This window comes from Petromyzon marinus, chromosome 12, assembly GCF_048934315.1.
Source record: "Petromyzon marinus isolate PM22_M1 ecotype Great Lakes invasive population chromosome 12, UKy_Petmar_22M1.pri1.0, whole genome shotgun sequence".
Taxonomy (NCBI): domain Eukaryota; kingdom Metazoa; phylum Chordata; class Hyperoartia; order Petromyzontiformes; family Petromyzontidae; genus Petromyzon; species Petromyzon marinus.
In genome coordinates this window covers 15,795,121-15,815,642 of record NC_133678.1, presented here as the reverse complement: position 1 = coordinate 15,815,642, position 20,522 = coordinate 15,795,121, and the positions used below count along the sequence as shown (strand labels likewise).

General features: G+C 56.0%; 1 protein-coding gene across 5 annotated transcripts in view; it reads right to left on the bottom strand.

Moving 5' to 3' along the window:
- Nucleotides 1-5,102: 5,102 nt before the first annotated feature.
- WDCP (WD repeat and coiled coil containing) overlaps nt 5,103-20,522 on the bottom strand; it is a 34,658-nt gene continuing 19,238 nt past the window's right edge. For all 5 annotated transcript variants that reach the window (XM_032952593.2, XM_032952595.2, XM_032952594.2 and 2 more), the window contains 4 exons: nt 19,055-19,375; nt 16,840-18,492; nt 15,168-15,294; nt 5,103-12,792 (listed from right to left, as the gene is read on the bottom strand). In XM_032952593.2, coding sequence (XP_032808484.2) covers nt 12,632-12,792; nt 15,168-15,294; nt 16,840-18,492; nt 19,055-19,348 — 2,235 coding nt within the window. In that variant the 5' untranslated portion in view covers nt 19,349-19,375 and the 3' untranslated portion in view covers nt 5,103-12,631. The remainder of the gene's footprint in view (nt 12,793-15,167; nt 15,295-16,839; nt 18,493-19,054; nt 19,376-20,522) is intronic.

Below are 20,522 nucleotides of genomic sequence, written 5' to 3'. Positions count from 1 at the left end.
AAGGAATGAGACAACGGGCAAACTTGCGAAAGAGTTTAAACAATATCCCAAGCAACCCCGACCACCTTTGTCTCTCTCACAGCGCGGAGAAGCAGGAATTACACCTTATCACAAGGGGCCATCTGGAAAAGCCAGCCGGATTTGATGAGGAGACACACCCCACCCCAAACACGGCAACCAGGCAAACAAGTTTTAAAGAAATTGCAATATAACATTAATAATAACATGTTAACCTTAACTGATATTCCATTATAGAACCTTACAGAACCAAGGGATATGGATTCCAACAATCAAGAAACGGACCTCTTAAACTCAGGATGATAATTATTTTTCTTTTTAATAATTCCATCATAACAATTCGAACCTCGGTAAAACCGAGAGGTGTCGGGAGGATGTAGTTACAAACACGAGTCTTGGCGAACATGGGACCAAATGGTATTTGAGAAATATAAGTCGAAAGTATAAAGAGGTGCTCCCGACCACCTTTGTCTCTCCCGAAGAGCGCGAGAGAGGAATTTCACGCCAGGGCAAACAGATCGTTATCGCGGGGACCATCTGCCACACACGGAACTTAGTAGTAGCCCCCACCCCACCCTGCACACGGGCAGCAAAAGAGCGAGCGAGCTTTAAGTTAAACTGTCACACATTTATAAACACACAAAGTGACGAAAATTAATAAACTAAGTAAGAGCCAAGGTAACGGGGTGGATTAGGCTGGTAGAATGTGGAGTCGAAATTATATTTGCAAAGTATAGAGAGATGGGAAGATCCCGGCCACCTTTGCCTTTCCCTGCAGCACGTGATAAAATGCATACGCTCGGAAGAGCATCTTCACTTGGAAATAAATCAAATACTATGAATCACAAGCAGGATTATAACTGTGTATGATAAGATACCAACTGTGATGTGAAATGTTAAACTTAAAAAAAATCTTAACCATTTCTTTGTGCGTCGGAACGCGTACGTAAAAGGGGGGGGGGGGAACCCGCCCCTCTCTCTGGGTGGATGGAGTAGACAACCAGACGCCACCAAGATGAATCGAGGTGTCTGTTGTCTTGATGTTTATGGCTTGAGGAAAGACCCGAACAGGACCGTGTCATAAATGACACACACACAAACATACACACTGACACACGAACCCCCCCCACCACCGACACACGAACTCCCCCCACCGACATACGATGAGATCAAAGATGGCTCCGCCTCGTGAGGGGGAGCCGAGAAGGAGAGAGATTTTTGGCATAAAAAGGAGCCGTTTCAACATTGAACTCAGCTCATCAGCCCTCGGGGCCAACTCATCAGCCCTCGGGGGCAGCTCAACAGAAGAAGACTCATCTCAACTCAGCTCAACAGAAGAAGACTCATCTCTACTCATCTCAGCAGAAGACCCGCTCAACTCATCTCAGCAGAAGAACAGTCATCACCGACGCCGGAGACGTCTCTACAACTCGCCGAATTGGCGAGTGTCGCCGATTGGCGACCCGCTGCCGCTGTTAGCGGCCAGCGCCACCACGAGCGAATCGTAAGCCTGCAATCTACAACCGCCGACGACGGAGCACCAGCGTGCCAGCTGCTCGCAGACGCACTGCGCGCATTACCTACCGAGTCCGCGTACAACCGCGCCGCTGTGGGCGTGCTTCTAACGCCGTCTACCAGACGGTCATCTCAGCTACAACAACGCATCTACTCGTTCACCAACGTCCGTCGAGTCCGAACCAACTACTGAAAGAAGAATCAACTGATACGTATGATACACTGCCCCCCACTACACGAAAAAAACAGACGTCTGCTTGACGCAAAGAATCGATTCCGAACATTGGCCTACTCTTTCACCACTCATACCATTCAACACACACACACACACGGGCCATTAACAAAGCCTAAAACCTCAAGCCATTGAACCATCCGTGATTGTGGAAACATCGCCACGACCGAGTGAATAATCCATCGTTTTTAAGAGTGTTCATAATTTTCCTCTGTAATATTGCGCTGGGGCTGTACTTCTAACCGCATAAATTACCAACTGACCCATTAACAAGGATTAATTCTTGACACCTCACCACGGAGCGCCGCTCGCGGGGATAGAGAGCGTGTTCAACCGGTTCCCTGTCAGGGGTCTGGCCACAATTAATTAAAAGATTGGCCCGAGATAAGGATCTCAAAAGGAAACATCGCCACCCATTGAGTCGCGTTAAGAAGTTGATTAGAAATACTTGAGTCGTTCGTTAATATTTGTCTTTCTGCATAATCTTGCCGGTATCCACGAATGAAATAACGAATTCAAACGCATATTTGTGCCTCCAAGAATAATACTGGTTGGAGTGCCCTGTCAACGAGTAGCGTTGCATAATAATCAGTCATCCTATTGTTAACAACGTGACAATAATTGCATTAAGGGCCGCGCATGATCAACGACCGAATGCTGTGTTGTGTGACAATTCAAGTAACGAAGCATTGTGGCCATCGAGTGGTGTTGATAAGGCAATTCGAAGTATTTCAGTCGAACGCTTTAAATTCATAATCGTTATGAATCAATGAACGAACATCAACGTGGTACTGTGCTGACGATTTCAAGCATAATAACTTCGCATATCAGAATGTATTAAGGATTGGATACGAATCAAAGACCAAGTGCCGTGTTGTGTAACAATTCAAGCATACGAGTTTGCATATTATAAAGTTAAGGTTTGATAGAATAGTTCGCATGTTTTTAATCTCTCTCTCAACAACCGATCGATTGCGTTACGCGTCGGGAATTAACCACAGGTGCCGCTATCGAGGTGAAACAACGCAATCGTGATGGTATCATGTTAACGCTGTGTTGAAATTCCAAAATCCCGAGATTGAGTTTTCATATTATCCAAAAATTAAAGTTAGCTAGAAATAAAATTGATTAAAGCAGAAGGTTTGTGTGTGATTCTTCCTGAAATTCTGCATAATATTGTTCTGCGTATGAGATCTGAATCCTGGGGACCTATCATAAGCACACTATCACCACACATAATCCATAACACGCATAATTCGTAATGTTCAATCGAGAGTAATCGTATCCTTATCGATAATACGGAATTAAAGAGCAGAGTCGAATCGACTCTCTCTCATTCACGATCACAACGCCTGCGTCACTGCATACGACTAATTGCGTCATTCCAATTCATAACACAATCCTAGTCACCGAGGCTCGACCTGATAATCCATAACGACCTGCATTATCCTAACCACGCCCACTCGCATAAATTAATACGATTATCTCTCGAATCAGCATAATTTATGCACATAATTACACTAATTAACATAATTTCGGATAAATTATGGAAATCTCAAATTTCATTTAATTTTCATTATTTTCATCAATTTTCATAACACCTATATATACAACAAAAGGCATCAAGTCTGCATTGCAAAAGGTTTCTGTTTGGTGTTTGAACATCTTAACACATTTTATTATCCAGAAAGGGTAAAACCGATTGCTATGTTTTCATACTTTGATACTTATAAAAAAAATATATCCCATTTTGTAGCTGCTCACCCCGAGCTATAAATCCTCTGAAAGTGGCGTTGCCTTTGCTCTGGCACTGGTGGCGAGACAAGGCCACACAGAAGGCTGCCTCTGGTTTCAAAGACAGTGCCACGTGTTTTTATCAGTGTTTTGTTTGCATGTTCACCACAAGTCGGGGACATCCATTGAGTAAGTACGCAAAAATCTTTCAAAACTTGACCCCTCCGCCCCTCCCTGTACGCACGCGGACTTCCCCCCCACCTACGTACGCTTGACGCCCCCCCCCCCCGAATCCTCTAGAACGGCTATTTAATCCACGCAGAAACGATCAATGATTAATAATATTAATGTGTTTAAGCAAACAGTACACCGCCGAATTATCTAACGAATTTGAAGGCCAATGTAGACAAATTATTATCGAGGCTTCACACCCCTCCCCCCCCCGTTCCCTATGCGAACATTGTCAGTAGACCCCCCCCCCCCATTTCCTATGCGAACATTGTCAGTAGACCCCCCCCCCCCATTTCCTATGCGAACATTGTCAGTAGACCCCCCCCCCCCGTTCCCTATGCGGACATTGTCAGTAGACCCCCCCCATTCCCTATGAGAACATTGTCAGTAGACCCCCCCCCCATTTCCTATGCGAACATTGTCAGTAGACCCCCCCCGTTCCCTATGCGTACATTGTCAGTAGACCCGCCCCCCGTTCCTTATGCGAACATTGTCAGTAGACCCCCCCCCCCATTTCCTATGCGAACATTGTCAGTAGACCCCCCCCCCTATTTCCTATGCGAACATTGTCAGTAGACCCCCCCCCCGTTCCCTATGCGTACATTGTCAGTAGACCCCCCCCCCCGTTCCCTATGAGAACATTGTCAGTAGACCCCCCCCCCCCATTTCCTATGCGAACATTGTCAGTAGACCCCCCCCCCGTTCCCTATGCGTACATTGTCAGTAGACCCGCCCCCCGTTCCTTATGCGAACATTGTCAGTAGACCCCCCCCCCCCCATTTCCTATGCGAACATTGTCAGTAGACCCCCCCCCATTTCCTATGCGAACATTGTCAGTAGACCCGCCCCCCCGTTCCTTATGCGAACATTGTCAGTAGACCCCCCTATACGCAAGCGTCCGCATTGGGGTTAGCCCCCCCTCCATGCGTACGTACTCAATGGATGGCCCCGTACCGTGTGTGGTCAATGCGAACTGGATTCCTTGCAAAAGCCGTTGCAGCACCAAAGCGTTGGATCAAACCTCGTTTCCTAGCTCAGCATAATAAACCTGGCTTCAAGTAAAATCCTCAAGCGGATGTTTAGTGCTGGATACAAGCGCATTTGCCAATTAGATTTGTAACGCTGATCCTTATCCGTGGATCGATATGGGAAGTCCTCGACTTACAAAGGGGTTCCGTTCCGGAGACCCCGTTAAACACAACAATGCATTGTATTTAAATGGCCATACGGTCACTGTTATACACGTGTTACGGTTAGAACAAAAATGGAAGTACAGTAACGTTAAACTCAAAATAAGAAATATTTTACATTTGTATGTAACACTGTATTAAATACTGTAGAGTGTAGTAAATAAAACACGACATAAGAGAAATACTACAAAAATCTGTTTTATTTTCGCCTTACTTCGAGCCCTCATGCTGGCTCGCCTGTCGGAAGGGGCGCAAAGAGTCGTCACAATTGCACGCGCACACGATGGGGGGCGGGGGAGCACACACGCAGTGGAACACGCACACGCTGGCACATACACACAGTGGGGCACACACACGCTGGCACACACACACAGTGGGGCACACACACACGCTGGCACACACACACACACGCTGGCACACACACACACGCTGGCACACACACACAGTGGGACACACACACACGCTGGCACACACACGCAGTGGGGCACACACACGCTGGCACACACACACAGTGGGGCACACCCACGCTGGCACACACACACGCAGTGGGGCACACACACACACGCTGGCACACACATAGTGGGGCACACAACAACAACCGCCATTCGCCACTAAGTGGCGGTGACGTCACCACGACGCTTGTGCCAGGACATGTGCACCTTGAGGCCACGTGGAGTGTCGAACGCCCGCTAGCAGGTCACGGGGCAGACCCAAGTGCCACGGGTCGACTGACTGAGATGACTGGCTGGTGCACCACATGTGCCCCCTACTGTGCCAACCTGCTGTGCTTTAGCCACCCGGCGCTTCGCTCGTTGTTGCGAGCGTCGCTCCTCTGCCCTCCGTTGTTGTTGGAGGGCGACTACCTCCAACTGCCCAGTAGCGTCCTTCACAAGCCTCCTCCACAGAGGCCGATCTTGACACCGCTGGTACCAGTCATCGGCAAGTCCACTCAGCTCCACGTCCTTCTGTACCACATCACTCCATCTCTTCTCGAGCCCATGCCGCGTCCGCTTAGCCCCCTCGATCCGGCCGAATAAAAGCTGTTTCGGCATGCGGTGGCTGGGCATGCGGGCTACATGACCCAGCCATCGCAGTCTTGCCCGCCGGAGGAGCTCACCGATGGGACCTTGCCCAGATCTTTCAAGGATTTGTGAGCTCCTCACACAATCCAGTCTGTTAAACCCAGGATGGATCGTAGGCAGGCCAGCCTAAATGTTTCTAACCGGCGAAGATGTTCCATTAGGGGGGTCCACGTTTCGCAAGCGTAGAGAAGGGAGGGAATGACCGTGGCCGAGAAGACCTGAAGCTTAGTGCGGAGCGACAGACCAGGTAGCTTCCACACAGCGTTACGCAACCGATGAAAAGATATTGCCTGAAAAGATATATGAGACCTCTATTGTTAAACTGGAGACGGTCATAAGCACACCTCCCAGGTATGGGAAACTCTCCACTCTCTCCACAAATGCCCCATCACCGATTGGGAGTTGTGGGGGTGGAGTGTCCGATGGTACAAAATACCCAGGGAGGTGCTTAGTTTTGGTGGAGCTGATGGTAAGGCCCCAGCAAAAACAACCCCCTACCTCCTCTCGGTGCCGGACGGGCAACTCTGTCGTGGACAGTGCAGTGGGGGGAGGGCCAATTCCGATTGGTTCCTCCCCTCATGGCGTCTGTGACCACCACAGGGGCTAAACGGGGGCTCTGGACGGGTGCGAGGGGCTGGTAACCCCTCCACCTTCAAAACATTACCACGAAACTACGACTTAAACATGTAACAAATAAGCTTGTGCCGGAGGCCCCGGGGGGACAGGCGTCTATGACGTCTCCTGGCCAAACCCCAATTGGCGGAGCCAGGAGATTGAATCTCAACCCTCGGGGCTCCTCCAGAAACAACGAAAAGCCATTACGGATGGCCACATGGAATGTTCGAACGCTCACTGCAGAGGAGAGGCTGCCACTCCTCTGTCGGGAAATGGACCGGTACCGCCTGGATCTCTGTGCCATTCAGGAGGTCCGGTGGACCAGTTCTGGCTCCTGCCACCATGAGGGGTGGACAGTCCTCTACTCGGGGCAGGAGACTGCCAAACAACAGGGTGTGGCTCTTCTTTTGAACAAAAGAATGAAGGGGACGTGGGAGCGTGGCGGTGAGGTGTGGGAAGCTGTAAGCTTCAGGATACTTTGGGCTCACCTTCCCATCAATCGGAGGCGAGAATTGGTGGTCGTGGTTACTTATGCCCCCACCGAAGACGAACATCCGTGGAGGGATGCAGGCAAAGCCGATGAGTCAGATGCCTTCTATGACCTCCTGTCACAGGTGCTGGCTAAAGTGTCCCCTCGGGATAGTCATCTTGTTGGGTGACTTCAATACCCGAGTTGGTCATGATGCTGGCGCCTGGCCTGGAGTGATTGGAGGGCATGGGCCGGATCAGCTTAATAACAACGGTAGGAGGCTGCTAGATTTTTGTGCAGCCCATGGACTTGTAATTACCAACACGCTGGTCTGGCATCGGCGCATCCACACAATATCATGGATGCATGCCGGGTCCAAGCAAGAACATCTGCCGGACTACACAGTGACGGACCAGCAAATGCGAGCCCATGTCCTTGACACCAGGACCTACCGTGGAGCTGATCTGCCCTCTGACCATCGACTTGTCATCTGTAAGATGCGCCGCCCATTCTTCCGCTCCGGTGGTGGGTGTACACCCAGGACCCCATTCCAACCAAAAGTGGCCTGGTCTCGGTTATCTGATGAAAGTTGCAAGTGAGAATTTAATCATCGCCTGCGGCTGGGGTTGGCATCGTCCCCCACTCCTCCTGATGTCGAGGGTAAATGGGCGAGGTTTAGAACTGTGACTCATGCGGCTGCAATGTCTGCTTTGGGTACGCGGTCAGGACCTCCCCAGAGACCCTGGCTGACAGAGGAGGTGTTCAGGATGGTTGAGAAAAAGCGACAGGCCCACTGTCATCAGCTACAGAATCCCACGTCAGAGAATGAGGAGGCTTACCGCAACCTTCGCTCGGAGGTTCGGAGAGCCGTGAGGCGCTGCAAGGATGGGTGTTGGTCGCGGGTTGCTGAGGAGATGGAGTCTGCCTCAGTGGCCCGCGATCACAAATCTCTATTTAACTCCATCAAAAAAGCAACCTGCAGCGCCACACCTATTACCATCATTAGGGGAACAGGTTTGCAGATTTGCTGAGCATTTCTGTGAGGTCCTGGGGGAGGGGAAATCCCTCAGCCAGGAAAACATTGTGGCACAAAGTGAGGATGACCCTGCTGAGGCTGCGGTGCCTCAAATATTGGAAGTCACCCCCTGTGAGTGGCTGGCTGAGGTGCCATCTGTTGAGGAAGTACTGAGGGCGATCCTGAGTCTGAGACCAGGAAAGGCAGCGGGCAGAGATGATCTCCCAAGCGAAATGCTGAGGGAGGGTGGAGTTTGTGCACAGACTGCCCTATATGATATCATAACAGTCTGGACCACTGGACAGGTTTCCGCAGGATTGGAAGGATTCCCTGGTCGTCCCCCTCTTTAAGAAGGGGGACCGCACAGACTGTAACAACTACAGGGGCATTTCACTCCTCAGTGTGCCGGGAAAGGTCCTGGCAAGGATTATTCAACATCGCCTTGCCAGGCACGCTGAGGAGAGGCTTGGCGAGCCCCAGTGCGGTTTCAGGAAAGGGCGGTCCTGCACAGGTGCCATATTTCTGTCCGTCTGCTACAGCAGAGGTGTAGGGAATTCCAGCAAGATCTACATCTCTGCTTTATTGACCTAGTCAAGGCCTATGATACCATCAATAGGCCTGGGGCTCTGAGTTGTTCTTCGTGCTTTTGGAGTACCTGACCCTCTGCTCACGATCATTAAGGACCTTCATGATGGTGAGCGGGCCCGGGTAAAACTACGTGGCCGGGAGTCCGAGCCTTTCCCTGTACACCTTTGGGGTGCGACAGGGATGTCCTCTGGCTCCCACATTATTTAACATCTATTTCGACCACGTAGTTCGTGAAGCCCTCAAGAGCTGTAACGGGGGAATCTCCATATGGTACAGATATACTGGGAGGCTGATCGATGCCCGGGTGCGGTCAAGGGATGGCTCCCTATTGCTCAACCACGTTATGTATGCTGATGATTTGGTAAGAGCTGCTCATTCCGTGGGGCACGCACACAGTGGGGCACACACACGCTGGCACACACAGTGGGGCACGCATACACACAATAGGGCACACACACATGCTGGCACACACACATGCTGGCACACACACATGCTGGCACACACACATGCTGGCACACACACATGCTGGCACACACACATGCTGGCACACACACACACAGTGGGGCACACACACATGCTGGCACACACACAGTGAAGCACACACACATGCTGGCACACACACACACACACGCTGGCACGCACACGCAGTGGGGCACACACACACAGTGGGGCACACACACACTGTGGGGCACACACACACACACAGTGAGGCACGCATACACGAGGGCACGCACACAGTGGGGCACACACACATGCTGGCACACACACACAGTGGGGCACACACACACAGTGGGGCACAAAAAGACAAAGATCCCCCGTATAGCCTTAACAGACTGTAGGGGCAAGTGCTGTTAGCGAGCACCTATGAAGGCCGGAACGGTACACGAGGGGGTGGGTGGCCAGCACCACGCCCGACCGCCTTTGTCTCCCTAGTGACGATGTTTATACACCGCACCAGGTACTCATTTGAGGCTGAGTCGACCTAGGGGAGGCCCGGGACCGGTTCAGAATAATCGTCACTGGTGTTGGCCGTGAGCGGGAATCGAACCCGGTCGCCAGGTTCATAGCGCAGCGCGCTAACCGCTACACTATCGCTCCCCACACACGCATGCTGACACACACACACAGTGGGGCACACACACATGCTGGCACACACACACACAGTGGGCACACACACACACAGTGGGGCACACACACACAGTGGGGCACACGCAGGCACGCGCACACACACACCAACAACAACGATCCCCGTGTAGCCTTTACGAACTTTCGGGGCAAGTGCTATAAGCGAGCAGCGCTTACGAAGGCCGGCACAGCACACGCCGGGGTGGGTGGCCAGCATCACACCCGACCGTCTTTGTCTCCCCAATGATGTTTACACACCGCACCAGGTACTCATTTGAGGCTGAGTCGACCTAGGGGAGTGCGCTAACCGTGGCACTACCGCTCCCCACACACATACACGCGGGGGCACTTGCGCACACACATCTTGCGGAAGTTGATTCGTAAGTGCGGTTGTTCGTAAGTCGGGTCGTCTTAAGTCTAGGACTGCCCGAAATTCAATTTTAATGTGCACTTTTATTGAGACTGTTGTGTTGTTGTTTTGCTGGGGCCTGAGACTGCTGTTTGCTGCCTTGCCCAAGCTGTTGGGGCCAGACTTGGTGAGCGCGCCGCGGCTTACGGTGACCCCCCCCCCCGCGCACACCGCCGTCGTGCGGCCTCGCGTAATCAACGCGCGGCAGCACCACGGGTGTAATATTGTTCGCGATTGTCGAATAAGTTTTCGTGTGTGTCGGCGTATATGTGTGTGTGTGTCGGCGTATATGTGTGTGTGTGTCGGCGTATGTGTGTGTGTATCGCCTACGCGATTGTTCAGCGGTTACATTTTAAAACGTGAATGGAAGTGAAGCCAGGCAACGGTGGTGAATGTTCGAGATGCGTGACCGCCAGCTGTGCACATCCACGGCCCCGTGGTAATGTGAAGTAGACGCGGTGGTGTTGCTCGAGTCTGCTGATTTCGTGACGTTGCACTTGGGGGACTTCCTGCAGGGCTTCCATCGCGTGTGTGTGAGCACGACCGCCCGGCTGAGCTGTTGTGCCGATTGCGGTAATTCTAATTCGCTCACCAGTGGTCAGTCACCTCCTTATTACTCTTATATCCCTACTACTACCTGGGTTACTGTTTCCGTGAACTCCACTCGGCGATTCCTCCAGCCATGTTAAGGGTTCATCCGCACTGCGTTCCAGCAGCACACTGCAGGTCTCAACATCTCAACCACCCACCCAACCACCCACCCAACCACCCACCAACACAACCACCCAACTCACTCACCGAACCACCCACCCACACAACCAACAACAAGCGCCATTCGCCACTAAGTGGCGGTGACGTCACCACGACGCTTGTGCCAGGCCATGTGCACCTTGAGGCCACGTGAAGTGTCGAACGCCCGCGGGCAAGAGGTCACGGGGCACACCCAAGTGCCACGGGTCGACTTACTAAGATGACTGAGATGACTGGCTGATGCACCACCTGTGCCCCCTACTGTGCCAACCTGCTGTGCTTTAGCCACCTGGCGCTCCGCTCGTTGTTGCGAGCGTCGCTCCTCCGCCCTCTGTTGTTGTTTGAGGGCGACTACCTCCAACTGCCCAGTAGCGTCCTTCACGAGCCTCCTCCACAGAGGCCGATCTTGACACCGCTGGTACCAGTCATCGGCAAGCACCACTCAGCTCCACGTCCTCCTGTACCACATCACTCCATCTCTTCTCTAGCCCGTGCCGCGCCCGTTTAGCCCTCTCGATCCGGCCGAACAAAAGCTGTTTCGGCATGCGGTGGCTGGGCATGCGGGCTACATGACCCAGCCAACGCAGCCTTGCCTGCCGGAGGAGCTCACCGATGGGACCTTGCCCAGATCTTTCAAAGATGTGAGCTCCTCACACAATCCAGCTCCTCACACAATCCCACACAACCACCCACCCACTCACCCACACAACCACCCAACCAACTCACTCACCCAACCACCCACACAACCACCCAACCACACAACCACCCACCCATACAACCCACCCACACAACCACCCACCCAGCTCACTCACCCACCCACCCACACAACCACCCACTCACTCACCCTACCACCCACCCACACAACCACCCACCCACTCGCCCAACTACCCCCTCACCACACTGCAGGTCAGTTCACTTATATTTATGCCTCTCTCATCGCACGGCTCTACTTTGTAATGCCCTCACCTCGTCTCCAACTTCCTACAACAAGGCGCCATGGTGGCGAGATGTTAACAACCTCGCTGGGTGTACAGGAGGTCGTGGGTTCGTTTACAACCCCCACACCTGTATATATTTGGAGTTTGCGTGTTCTCTCCGTGTTCGCGTGAATTTTACTTCAGGTTCTACGGTTTTTCCCTCCACATTCAGAATCAACATGCGTTTAAGAGTATTTGGCTGCTATAAATGTACACGTGATGAGCCACTTCTTTGAGCTATCATCTGTGTCCAGGTCACATCTGAAAAAGAGCTCGAAAGTTCAGTGGGCCTCACCTGGCCTTCATAAAAAGAGTTTATAATAACAACCTTACTCAAGAAATGTGTCGTCCACTACCGCTCACAACATCCGATAGTCATGCCGTTTCCTTGCTGGCCGCTCGACGAGCTGCGGTAAAAACAATGAACGTCGACCGCAGGCGAGGGCGACGGACGGACTCAACCGGTGACGCCGGGCTATCCCGGGGGTCGAGGGCACAGCCCTGGGCTCAACCACGCTGTGGAATCCTCCCCGCAGCAGCAACAGCAGGCGGAGCCCCCGGCCACAGAAGCTCACGTCGCCCGCCCGCAGCGGCACCCGCGGACCGAACGGGAGCCGCCCGGGCGGCGTGATGAGGAGCAGGAGGAGGAGGAGGAGGAGAACGGTGGTGGCGGTGGCGCGACTACCCCGTCGCGTTCTGGTGCGGGGCGGCGTCCGAGGCGCGCGGCTCCTCGGCGGGCGGCTTCGCAGCGCGGCCCTCGCGCACGAGCACCTCCTGCTCGTGCTGGAACGCGACGGGGACGAAGCCATCGCCATCGCAGCCCAGCACCAGCCACACCGTGTCTGCCGGCGACACGGGCGCAGAGGGATTAGTCGCGCGACTCTCAATAGCCCCTTGACTGTGGCCCTGCTGGGCCCCGAGCCATATTCAGATATCGTCTGGTGAGGCCAGCAGAGGACGATTTGATTCCTATGATGTTCATCATGGACGGAGATGAAACTCAGGTCTCCCTGGGTTAATAGAGTAGGGCACTAACCACCACCGCTCAATTCACACACACACAATGACAAATACAGATTCCACGCATTGCCTTATTTGGTCTGTTGGAGCAAGTGATGTTAGCGAGTGCCTACTAATGCTGGCCAAGAGCATGGTGTGGCCAGAACCATGCCCGGCTGCCTTTGTCTCTGCAGCGTTGATGTTTAATCACCATACTAGATATTCAAGCAATATCGAGTTGACCTGGGGGAGACCCAGGACCACCACTGATGCTTACCAAGAATCGAACAAAGGTCGCCGGGTTTTTAACAAAATGGGATAACCACGACCACCATCGCTCCCCCAGACCACACGCACACATCGTGTGTGCGTGTGGTGTGCGTAGGGAGCACTGGACAGGGGAGAGGTAGTGTAGTGGTTAGCGCGCTGCATTTCGAACCTGGCGACCCAAATTCGATTCTCTCCCATGGCCAACACCAGTGAGGATATCTGAACCGGTCCTGGGCCTCCCTGAGGTCGACTCAGCTTCAAATGAATACCTGGTGTGGCGTGTGTAAACATCGTCACTGGGGAGACAAAGGTGGCTGGGCATGGTGCTGGCCACCCACCCTCTTGTGTGCCGTGCCAACCTTCATAGGTGCAGCACTTGCCCCAACAAGTGAAAAGGCTGTTCCGTTATTTGCCTGTCGTAACCAAACAAAAGGACGTGAGAACTGCAGCCCGGCTATGGCTCTTACAACGGTACTGCCCCCTTGTGTGCTCCATGCCTCACCAATCTCCATGCCTCACCACTCTCCATGCCTCACCACTCTCCATGCCTCACCACTCTCCATGCCTCACCAATCTCCATGCCTCACCAATCTCCATGCCTCACCACTCTCCATGCCTCACCAATCTCCATGCCTCACCACTCTCCATACCTCACCACTCTCCATGCCTCACCAATCTCCATGCCTCACCACTCCCCATGCCTCACCACTCTCCATGCCTCACCAATCTCCATGCCTGACCAATCTCCATGCCTCACCACTCTCCATGCCTCACCACTCTCCATGCCTCACCACTCTTCATTCCTCACCACTCTCCATGCCTCACCACTCTCCATGCCTCACCACTCTCCATGCCTCACCACTCTCCATGCCTCACCACTCTCCATGCCTCACCAATCTCCATGCCTCACCACTCTCCATGCCTCACCACTCTCCATGCCTCACCACTCTCCATGCCTCACCAATCTCCATGCCTCACCACTCTCCATGCCTCACCAATCTCCATGCCTCACCAATCTCCATGCCTCACCAATCTCCATGCCTCACCACTCTCCATGCCTCACCAATCTCCATGCCTCACCACTCTCCATGCCTCACCAATCTCCATGCCTCACCAATCTCCATGCCTCACCACTCTCCATGCCTCACCAATCTCCATGCCTCACCACTCTCCATGCCTCACCACTCCCCATGCCTCACCACTCTCCATGCCTCACCAATCTCCATGCCTGACCAATCTCCATGCCTCACCACTCTCCATGCCTCACCACTCTCCATGCCTCACCATTCTTCATTCCTCACCACTCTCCATGCCTCACCACTCTCCATGCCTCACCACTCTCCATGCCTCACCACTCTCCATGCCTCACCACTCTCCATGCCTCACCACTCTCCATGCCTCACCACTCTCCATGCCTCACCATTTCTAAGTTTACTAGGTTTGTTTCTCTTTCATTTGTACCTGATCATGATTGCTTGCTTTGCAATCGAAACGTCGTATGATATTATGTAATTATTATTTTCTATTTCTACGTGACTTTACCTAAAGAACCAAAGAATAAACTAAAACTAAACAATTTTTATGTTACCAGGTAAGGCCCACTGAGCCGTACGAGGTGGCCTATCGCGTGGAAAAGTATAGCAGCCAAAAACTCTAAACGTGTGACGTCGATTCTAAATGTGGAGGGAAAAACCGGAGGAACCGGAGAAAAATCCACGCGACCACAGGGAGAGAGAGACACCGCAAACTCCAAATATACAGCAGGCGTCAGCGGTCGGGATCGATCCCTCGACCTCCTATGTACCCGGCGATGTAGTTAACATCTCACAACACGGCACCGGCCCGCGAGCGCCGCGTGGCGTCGCAACCGGGCAGGGGAGCGGCCGGCGATGAGGCCTGGCCGCCGACAGACGAGGAGGCCGGCGGAGGGCGGGGGCGGACGGCCTACCGAAGAGCATCTCGACGGCAGACAGCTGGAAGGCGCTCCGGAGGGCGTCGAGCCGCACGAGGCCCCCGCTGCTCAGCAGGAAGTTCCGCGTCTCCGCTTCCTGCACGGGTGCCGCGTTGCCGCCACCCTGCGGGGCGGAAACGCCACGGCGGCACAGTCAACGCGCCCACCTGGAACTCAACGATTTATTGTTGTTGTTGTTACTATCTTTGTCATTGCGCTTGTTTAACCGGGAATGCCGCAAGACTCTTGTTCAGGAGGGCGTCTGTGAAGTGGGGGGGGGGGGGGCGATGACGCAGGTGCTCCTGCTGTGCGATCCCAATCGATTGTGGCGCCACGGTGGCGAGATGTTAACTGCCTCGCCTGGTCTACGGGAGGACTTAGGTTCGATTCCCGACATCGTACATCTGCTGTATATTTGGAGTTTGTGTGTTTTCCCCGTGGTCGCGTGGATTTTTCCTGCGGGTCGTCCAGTTTTTCCCTCCACATTTAGAACCAACATCACGCGTTTAGAGTATTTGGCTGCGTGAAATTTCCATGCGATAAGCCACTTCGTTGACCCATCATTTGTGGCCAGGTTGCTTCTGAAGAAAAGCTGCATAGCTCAGTGGGCCCGACCCGGTAAAAAAATAAAATAGTTTCGTTTAGTTTAGACTGATTTTCAGGCAATTTCTCAGCATTGGGTAGGTTTTGGCCAAAAGCAGTTCCACTGTGCGTGTGGGTTTAGCTTTGGGAGAAAACCGGATAACACGCAGGGGAAGCCCGTGCCGAACACGGGGGGAGGAGAGCGAGAACATTCAGACTCCACACAGAGAGAGGCGCCCTTCGAGCCGCGGGCGTTACGACGACGTTGTTCATTATCCTGTGCAGGATATAGAACGTACTCACGAGCGTCACGGTGGAGAAGGCCAAGGAGCACATTAAATATAGACTCTGCTGATGAGAGACACTGGACGTCGGAACCGGTCCACAGCTTGGAAATTAAGCCCTCCCAGAAGGCCGTGGGGCCGAAGGGATGCGTAGACAATACTTTTTATTTTCATGTGGAGGGGCAGCTACGTGAAGGAGATGCACAGTAGATAATCGATTGATTATCCAACTTCCAACATTATCCGGCGCCGATCTGGTGAAACTGGCATGTAATCCGGCGATCGCTGGAAAACCGCTCCAAAGGCTGTACCAGTCCGGAGATCAGCTCTCCACATGCGTGTAAAAAAAAGCAGCTATGCTTTATTTCAGTGTCAAATAATATATACAGTACATTATACACGACATACAATTTAAACAATTAAAATGCTGCATATATACATATATACAGTGCTACCCCCCCTAATCACGATCACTCTGGTGTAGCGCCCCCCCCCCCAATCACGACCACTCTGGTGTAGTTCCCACACGCACTCCGTCCTAGCCCCACTCAGCACCGTCTGTGTTTGCTACGGAACCCATTATCCGTAGCCAAGAGAATGCAGAGCCCCCAGACGCGCAACTCAGGCCACCGATGCTGCCAGGGCTACCCCCAGCCATTCAGTGAAGAGAGTTTATAAATCAGCATGCACCAACACAAGCTGTGGTAGGTCTCCATCCAGCAGTGGATTGACCCATGTCCGACGATGATCGTGGCAATGACAAGTGGCTGCGTGAGACCGTGCGAGTGGAATGGGGCCCTTACCCGCGGCTGGCAGCGAACTCTCGCCCAGCGTGGAGGGCCCGATGCGGCCAGCACTCGCCGCTCCGGCCGCAACGCCAGCACGAGCTGCCGCACCTCGCCCACCTCGGCCTGCACGCGGTCCAGCCGCTCCCAAAGCCCCCGCAGCGCGCGGCTCGCGGCCGAGCCTTCGGCATCCCACGGGCCGGGGCTCGCCGCTCGGCCCACGGGCCCCCGCGCCGGGCCGTCCCGCTCGGCGTCGCGAGGGCTGGGTGCCCTCCGCGGCGCACCCCCGCCGGGCCGGCGAGGCTCCGGACTGCCCCGCGGCCTCGCGGCCCCGCCCGCCGGTTCGCGCTCGACGCTCTCGAGCGGCGGGGAGACGTCGCGAGCGAAGCGCCCTGCGGCCTCCCCGCTCGGGCGACGCGGCCGCCGGTCGTCCGCGGAGGCCCCCGAGGGCTCCTCCGTCAACCGGCGCGGCGAGGACGCCTGCCGGCGTGGCTCGTCGCCGGGCGGCCACAGCTCCCACAGCCCGCTCGCGGGGCCCGGGTTGGCGTCGCGGCCCTCGGGCGGCCGGGCGCCAGCCCGCGGGGACGAGCGGCCGGGCCCCTCCACCACCACGTCGCGCACGACCAGCCGCAGCGCGTAGCGGTCCGTGCTGGCGCAGGGCAGGAACGCCGGCTCCGACTGCTTCTGGCGGCCGACCAGCATCGCCAGGGAGTGCGACGGGGCCAGGAAGCACAGCCCCTTGGGCCGCTCGTCACGCCCCAGCGTGACGTGCTGCAGTGGCGAGATCCCGCGGCCGCTCAGGGAGTACACGAGCACCGAGGCGGACGTGTTGGAGGCGACGGCCACGGTGTCGGCGGTCGCGTCGTAGGCCAGCAGGTCCGGCACCAGCAGCCCCGGCAGGCGCACCTTCCTGGTGGTCGTCGCCTTCTGGTCCAGCGTGACCAGCAGGAGGTGCGAGCTGTCGTCGTCGCCGCCGCCGCCGCTCGATAGGTCCCTGCGCTTGAGCCGGATCAGCGGCCCGGGGTCGGACTTGCGGTGGTGGGCCAGCAGGTGCGTGAGGTCGACGACGGGCCCGCGGCCCGTGCCGTCGTCCGCCACGAACCCGCCGCGGGGCTCCGGCGAGCGCCCGCGGGGCCTCGTGGCGCCGTCCTCGGCGCCCTCGCGCGGGCGCAGCGTGTTCGGCGAGGAGCCCGGCGCGCCGTCGAACGCCACCCCGGGCAGCTCGAAGGGCGCGCCGGCCGCGTCGAGGCCGCAGACGCGGTCCAGGGGCAGCTCGGTGGCCACGAGCACGCGGGCGTCGCACGCGGCCTCCACGGCACAAACATAGCCGCCCACGTCGAGCACGTGGGAGAAGCCGCACGGCTGCAGCGAGCGGCTGGGCTCGTCCCACAGGTACGAGTGCAGCGCCGTGCCCACGGCCAGCACCAGGCGCGCGCCGTCCGTCGTCCATGCCGCGCAGCGCACCAGGCCGCTGCCGCGGATGTCGGCGCGGACGGAGCGGGCGTCGGAGCGCAGCGAGTAGAGCAGGCAGGCATCGCGCTTGGTCAGCAGTACCAGCGTCTCGGAGCGCGGGTGCCACACGCAGCCCTGCGGCAGGATGGCGAACGGCTCCTCGCGCTCGCAAAGCCGCGAGCACGCCGGACGAGCGTCGTTGCACCCGGCGGGCGTCACCTGGTGAGGGCGAGGGGAGGAGAGCGAGAAGGTCCCGCGCCACGGTGAGGCTTCCGCACGGACGCCGCAGGCCATACACCGTGCCCGCTGCCTGTACGGCCCCGTGTCACTCCACTGCTGGATGAAGGATGAGTGGGTTCATATTCTTAGCTCTTTCAGTAAAGTCACGTTGAAGGGAAACAATAAGAATATGAATTACTGCAGTCACGAAAGCTTTAAATCAAAATTTGATGAGTGGGTTGGTTTGAGTGGGTGGATGGGTGGGTGGATGGATGGGTTGAGTGGGGTGGGTTCGGTGGGTGAATGGACGAGTGAGTGAGTGGGTGTGTGGGTTACGCGAGTTTGGTGGGTGGGTTGTTCAGTTGGTGGATCTGGTGGGTGGTTCTGGTGGGTGGGTGGACCGGGTGCGTTGGTTTGATTGAGTGACTGGGTGGGTTGGTAGGTGAGTGGGTGGGTAAGAGGGTGGGTGGGTGAGTGGGTGGGTAAGAGGGTGGGTGGGCGAGTGGGTGCCACGAAAACGGGTTATTCATTCCACCGCTCCGCGTGCGCCCGCTGCCCTCGCCTGCCAGACGGTGACATGCTTCTTGTGCTGCACGGCGAGCAGCGCGGGCAGCGCGGGGTCGGCGGGGCCCCAGCTCACGCCGTAGACGTGCTCGAAGCTGCCCAGCGTCGCGGCGCCGCCCAGTCGCCCGACCACCGCCGCCTCCTCCGGCTCCTCCTCCTCCTCTCGGCCCGCGTGGAGGCCAGACAGCAGCAGCCGCTTGCCGTCGGTCCACGCGAGGCCCAGCGAGGGGTGCACGGCGCGTCGCAGGGCGTTGATGCCGCAGCGCGGCAGCTTCGCCTTGCCCAGCTCCATGCCGCCGCGTTGGCGGGCGCGGCGGTCCTGCGGGTGACGTCGAGGCCGCGGTGAGGTCGTCCCCCCACCCCCCCCGCCGTCCCCGCCGCCGAGACACGCGGCGGCCTCCAAGACCCGCCATGACGGTCGCCCGCCATCCGCCCTCGGGGCCTCCTCGGCCGCTGGGCCGGTGGAGACCGCCCCAGAGTTTGATTGCCGGCCACGGTTAGCATCAGCAACGGCCGAGATGAGAAACGGTCCCGGGCCCTCCCTTGAACAATCGGCGTGGTGAAGTATGGTCAATCAACTCCCATAACTGACAAGGAGAGGCCTAAATCCAGCAGTGGATTGACAAAGGGCTATTTTATTGTGATCTTATTACGATTAAGAGAGTATGGCGCTGCGTAATGGCTGACATACAAGCAGGCAGCAAAGGCCGCTCCTGATCAACTAGGATTCTAGGAGGAGGTCGACCCACCGTGACGGTCATGACGCACGCACAGCCACCATCGACCCCGCCCGCCGCTCGGGGCCGATCCTTCTGGCCGGGAAAACGCCCGCGACCAGCGCCGTTCGGCGACAGAAGGTGCCGACGCTGCGGCAGTGCAACGGGGCACGACGAATGAGTTGCTCGGCGTTGCACCGGCGCAGCGGCAGCAGCAGCAGTGCAGCAGAAGCAGCAGTGAAGCAGGAGCAGCAGCAGCACAGCAGCAGCACAGCAGCAGCACAGCAGCAGTGCAGCAGGAGCAGTAGCAGCACAGCAGCAGCACAGCAGCAGTGCAGCAGGAGCAGCAGCAGCGCAGCAGCATCGCAGCAGCAGTGCAGCAGGAGCAGCAGCAGCAGAAGTGCAGCAACAGTGCAGCAGCACAGCAGGAGCAGCAGCATGAGCAGCAGCAGCAGCAGTGCAGCAGTAGCAGCACAGCAGCAGTGCAGCAGTAGCAGCAGCAGTGCAGCATGAGCAGCAGCTCGCGCGCCTGCCGTGACCACGGGCGCAGCGGGCGACGCCCGGCACGATCTCACTTGGCAAGGAACGGGCGGCGATCCGTGGTCACGGGAGCCGGACGGTTGCTGCTGAGCGCGCCGCCCCATAGAAAGGGAATCAACGTTGGCTCATCGTGCATCGGGCACGCGGCACGGACATGGGGCGATTTGTAGCATGCTACACGGACACACGCACGCAGCTCACACACACGCA